The sequence below is a fragment of the Opisthorchis viverrini genome (assembly GCF_000715545.1).
Source record: "Opisthorchis viverrini unplaced genomic scaffold opera_v5_29, whole genome shotgun sequence".
Taxonomy (NCBI): domain Eukaryota; kingdom Metazoa; phylum Platyhelminthes; class Trematoda; order Opisthorchiida; family Opisthorchiidae; genus Opisthorchis; species Opisthorchis viverrini.
Window position 1 is genome coordinate 1,936,089 of NW_008751685.1, and position 5,829 is coordinate 1,941,917.

The 5,829-nt window shown below is 45.3% G+C and overlaps 1 protein-coding gene across 1 annotated transcript in view; it reads right to left on the reverse strand.

The window, feature by feature from the left end:
• Window positions 1-5,636: 5,636 nt before the first annotated feature.
• T265_13003 (hypothetical protein) overlaps window positions 5,637-5,829 on the reverse strand; it is a gene marked incomplete at both ends in the record, with an annotated part of 4,208 nt that continues 4,015 nt past the window's right edge. Inside the window, one exon of the mRNA XM_009166677.1 lies at window positions 5,637-5,752. Within this exon, the coding sequence (XP_009164941.1) occupies window positions 5,637-5,752 (116 nt within the window). The remainder of the gene's footprint in view (window positions 5,753-5,829) is intronic.

The window sequence follows — 5,829 nt, forward strand, 5'->3', positions numbered from 1 at the left end:
CAAGAACAAAACCGACCCGGGAAACTTGGGCAAAAGCCTCGATCCTGTGTATCAATCCGTGAATCCGTGTATACCACAGTGGGCGGAACATGGAGCCAATAGCCGACCGTGTAAGGCGCAGCACTAAACCTATATCAACTGGTAGGTACTATGAACAGTCTGAACGGTCACCGTTGGCCTAAATATAAATAGTCCTTGAGACCAACAGTGGCCTCTTTCTCACGACGTTAAACTTGCCCCAAAGGAGAAGCATTCTATGGTGCCACCAAATATGTGGCCAGTTGACCAAGCTACAGATTGTCTGTCGTGCGTAGACAATACCAGCTGGAAAATCACTTGGGTTGTATGACCAAATGAACGCTTGATGGTCCGTATGATTATTTTTCTTAAACCACTCATCATCAGTATTGCGATCACTGGACAGGGAAGAGCTGTGTCGTCCGCGACTGTGAGCAAATGCTCTGGGTGCGTTTGGACCTGAGTGTTTCCTTCATAACCATACCAGTGACGAATGTGGGAAAGGGTGGAAGTATAGTGCGCTGCCTGACACCATTCGATCTACAAAACTCGGGATAGAAAGTCCCGAAAAGTTCACGTGGTCAAAGAGTTGGCTTACAGTACTTTACTTAGGATCAATAATTTATTTGGGGCACCCCTCCTACATGGACACTGACAGTGCCCGCAATCCTGAAGAAGACCCATTTTGTTGGTTGCTGAAAGCATTGTTGCTATTCAACAGTGGTTGGAGGCTAAAAATATGATAAGTGCGTTCTATGACAGGACAAAACCAAGCTTTTTTATGGATCTGCCTCTCTCTGTGTTCAGTTAACCTTCAGAGTATGAGGTCGGAGAGCGCCTTTGATGTCATAGCTATAAGCCTTGTGTCCCGGTGATTTTCACAGAGCATCTATATCCTTCATGAAAATAGGGGTGACTGTCGGGAAACCCCAACCTGCAGTTTCTTTTTAGCCCATAATGCATCAATGAGACACGAGGTCCCCTTAGCCTTCCTTGAAGAAGGCTGGATAGAGATCGTCAAGTGCTGGTACCATCTCACGTCTCAATAAGGCTATTTCATACTTTATTCTTCTACTGATGGGAACGTATGGCTGACATTTCATTCGCCAGTATGCAACATCTGTAGAGGGTGTGTTTGTGGATGCCAGCCAGTGTTTTCTGAAGCGTTCGGACCAACTCTATTTGGTTTATGGCGAGTGAATTGCTGACCCACCTATTTTACATCGCTCCCCATGGCCAATCCATTATATTGATTGGTAAACAACACGACTGGTTCCGGTAGCAAAAGACTTTTTTATTTCTTCAGATTTCGATATTTACCAAAACCCTGAGTCTTTCTTTAGGCATTTCACTATTTGGTGTTGAGAAATCTTTGTGCGCCGCCACGCCCTTTGAGGCTGATATGGATTTTCCAGCGTTAGTCAGGACTAGTGGTCCCAACGATACCATGTGGTCAGTTGATGACATCGGAGAATTCGAGACGGCAGCAACGAATCCCGCTAGCACAGCCCCATTTTCATTTTGCCATGCTTCCATTCGTGTTCACCAACCGTACATTGTTGGTTGACCACAGAGAGCCATAAAGCTGACTCAGGTCAATAATACTGAGCAAAACCGTTGAACATTGTTTCTTCTAGACTTGCGAAGGACTAGAACGAAGAGAGCTCTCTTGCACACTCACACTATATCATGATCAAAATCAAGTTGTGGGCACCAGCACTGTTCACCGAAAGTGTGCAGCCACGTTATCCAATAGGGCCTACGATTATTTTCAACTCTGTGGCCACCAGGGTTTGCGATTCCTACGTTCACGATGAACGCCTGTACTACGTAAAAACGTAATATTCGGGACAACTGGAATAGTATCCCGTCGCTGTTCAGGTGACAAGTATTGCCTCAGGATTGACTGTTCAGAAGCTATTCCAAGGAATACAAACGACGCAATTTGGTATTTTTATGCGCTGCAAGGATCACAATGTTAGTGTTCTTTCGATTATTGAGGCCGGATAAGCCTCGACAAAAAGCATCTGTCTCAGAATCAGAACTGCAGTCCGTTGGATCAATATGAAAACCGCCATTTACCATTTCGAATGACATCAAGCTTCTTTGTTCTGTATTACCAAACGGTAAAACGACCAACGTTCACCGAAATCGAATCCCGTTGATATGCAAAATCCGCAGCCGAAACACTTCACCCATCTCAGTTACACGTTGCTAGGGCCAAGAGCATATCACAAACCCGACTGGGGTAGAATATCAGCCTACGTACAGATCCTGAGTCAAACCGAGCAGCTATTTGCCGGAAGTGTGGACGGACCAGTACGTTCTGTTCTGGTAAGCTAAGAATGAAAATCGCTCCGTGCGCCAGAAGTAAACCAAAGTTATTTAAACAGAAACAACGCACGGTGGACCGAAAAAGATTCTATCCGCAAGATATCTGCGAGCGGAATAAAAAATTTACGTCAAAATGCTGCATTTCGTTGCATATTTGCTCAAACCAAAAATAACCTCGCTCTACTCCCATTTTGTCGCCGTTTGATTTGAAATTTTGGCGCACATTGGGCTTTGAAATCGCTCTGATATGGCTCCGGAAGTGGTTTTATCTGTGTTTTTAAATTGGGAGCCATGTACCTTTCAACCCTTATGGCGTTTGAGAAGACGTAAAATGAATACATGAATATATGAATACATCCGGTAATTAAAGTACCGACGCTGCTTTACGTTACGAAAATGTATACTATAAACGCCGAAGAGGGCCAGCAGGACGAACAAAAAATCGATGGATCCAAAAAAGCTAGTAGGCTAAGCGTATTTGCCATTACCCAACGGTACGCGGAGCATAGGCTACCTAGTGCGTTTTTGCCTAAGGGAGCAGGAAAACCATCTGTCGGCCACCTCCTATTGTCTGGAACGAAACCGCGAGATTTCTAAGTTTTTGTACGATTGGCTGCCGGTAAATCGATTGCTAACCGAGGGCACCTGCAGAGCCTTGCAGAAATGTGGAACGCCGTCGTGTGAAGTGCGGCATTTATTGGCCGGAAATGTCAGCCAGCTCTGTTGAGTAGGTGCTGCATAGTTAGGTTTTATTGTGGCAGATGATATTTCTTCGTTCCTGTCCAAACTCCGGGAGACCGGACGCGCGCTTATGTTGCAGCCAGTGAAAGGTCACTATAGCCACATATGCCCCAGCAGGTGGCTGAAGATGGTGTTTTTTACGCATCGCATATTTAATAAATGGCGACGGAGCAAGCGCGACAAACCGTTTTGAGAAAATCTTTCAAAGCATCTTTATCCGGCCTCTGTCGGCCACCTCCTATTGTCTGGAACGAAACCGCGAGATTTCTAAGTTTTTGTACGATTGGCTGCCGGTAAATCGATTGCTAACCGAGGGCACCTGCAGAGCCTTGCAGAAATGTGGAACGCCGTCGTGTGAAGTGCGGCATTTATTGGCCGGAAATGTCAGCCAGCTCTGTTGAGTAGGTGCTGCATAGTTAGGTTTTATTGTGGCAGATGATATTTCTTCGTTCCTGTCCAAACTCCGGGAGACCGGACGCGCGCTTATGTTGCAGCCAGTGAAAGGTCACTATAGCCACATATGCCCCAGCAGGTGGCTGAAGATGGTGTTTTTTACGCATCGCATATTTAATAAATGGCGACGGAGCAAGCGCGACAAACCGTTTTGAGAAAATCTTTCAAAGCATCTATTATCCGGCCTGTAGATACAAGCTGTCCACTTTGATCGACGTGGTTTCCATGTGGCTAGTTGATCAGACCTCGTGGAACCCCTGCCGCATGTTAGTCAGTGCCCCAGCTAGGTTCCTTCAACTGTTCGCTATGATCGACGTCATGGCCGTCCTGGCATATTTTGCAAGGTATAATGGAGTACCTCGCCGTTTACCAAAAAACCTGCACAGGTCATTGCCATCTATAGACCCTAAGTTCTTCTAACTTGGCATGATTTATCCGGCAATAACGAGTGAAATATCCTCGATGTTAACTCGGGATAGCAATCATCGAAACACCTGAACACATATTCGGTATTCAAGCCGTCATGTGTGCCGCTCAGTATTCGTACATTGGGATTGATTTCTCGAAAGCTACACTATTTTCAGGCTTGTCACCTCACATGTAGATTGCCTATGTATAACACATGCTTCTGTATTATTGGAAATCATCTACTATGGCGATTTGTTTAAGTGAGCATATCCTCAAGGTCAATAGGCACCACCGGTTGTGAATACGTTGCCTGATGTAATAAGAAAATCGCGAATTAAGGAAAACGTTGACTTACTTTTAATGGACGAAACTTTCGGATGGTTTTGCACCCCAAAACGATTCCCTGATTTCTCTAGAACCTATGTGGCCCTTTGAGACGCAAAACATGTGAAGGTGCAATTGTAGCGGACATTTCCATGTCCCCTCAACCAACTTCACTTAATTTGTCTAGTACATGCGTGTTTACTAGTTCACGCGACTTGCCTACTACACAGGCACACAAATCACGTGACAAACGCCGTCCCGCCCGCGACTTTGACCGAAAACATGTCAGTTCCTGTCTTGTACGCATCCAAACTATTCATGTTTTATACACACGTCAAACTTTCCTATATGCAGGAAAAAACAACACAGTCAACACTCATGGACTCGCGCGCGCACCAAAGCAAGGATTCAGCCAAACACACCATGTACATGGACAGTTATGGAACACGTGTAGCAGCTATATTGCGAAGAAAACACATTCCCGCAGTCCGGATTTTCACCAAAGGATTCTCATATACGACAAGTTCCTCTTTGGCTTGCTCCACATTTTATATTGCCTCTATTTAGTATATGCTGCAAATCGCTTCTGTAAACTACTATCAATCACAGTAAATATTGTCGTTAGTGTATATACCTTCTAAGTTGTATTATGGCTTTAACCACCTGTGCAACAAATTTCGGTCGATGATTCGTGCTGCCAGTTAAAATTCCGTAGCCTACGTTCATTATTTACTAAGGATCCTGCACGTTTGCTGGGATAAAGCAGATTTTTACATTAAAGGCTGCAAACTATGCTAGGAAGACCCAGAGGTTTATCGATCAGCAACATGGGACCAACGTCGATCATAGCAGACAGCTGAACGAACCTAACTGACGCACACGACTAAAATACGGCTATAGGTACACGATGCCTAACCAACCAGCCACATGGAGCCTAAGTCGATCATAGCGGACAACCAAACAAACTTAATTAACGTACACGACTAACATACGGCTGGGAGAACACGATGCCGGAGCACACCCATCCATCTGCACCGGAAAAAAGCTCAAACTGGACGTCATGAAATGCTGAGATATAATGGTCGTTTTGAAGGGTACATATGTCCTCCTGAGAGGCGCATGATCTTCTTCGTAAGGAGTACTCATTTGGCCATTGACGTCCCGAAATGAGAGGAAGATACCATTTAGGTTATCAAAATATCACCATAAGGCGGGCGGCCAACAAACTGGTAGAGATACTTACCCCAAAATGCACTGCAGTGACCATGTTGTTGTAGATGCCTGTTCACACAATGCCATCTTCAGTGGCTATTTCGCACACCTATTTACTGCGCCTCTCAGGAAATACGAGACTTACATGAAATGAATGGGGTCATAATTGTCAGACATTTACTCATGGCTGTCGAGAAGTTCCTCTGTGGACCCGAAAACACGCGCACACACACAGACTTTCGGGACGCTCTGTGCTGGGACTCTGTGCTTCGGTCCAATTTAACATCATAAGACGCTCCCTTTGCGGAACGCGTAGCAAGCCATCTTTGCGTCTTCTTG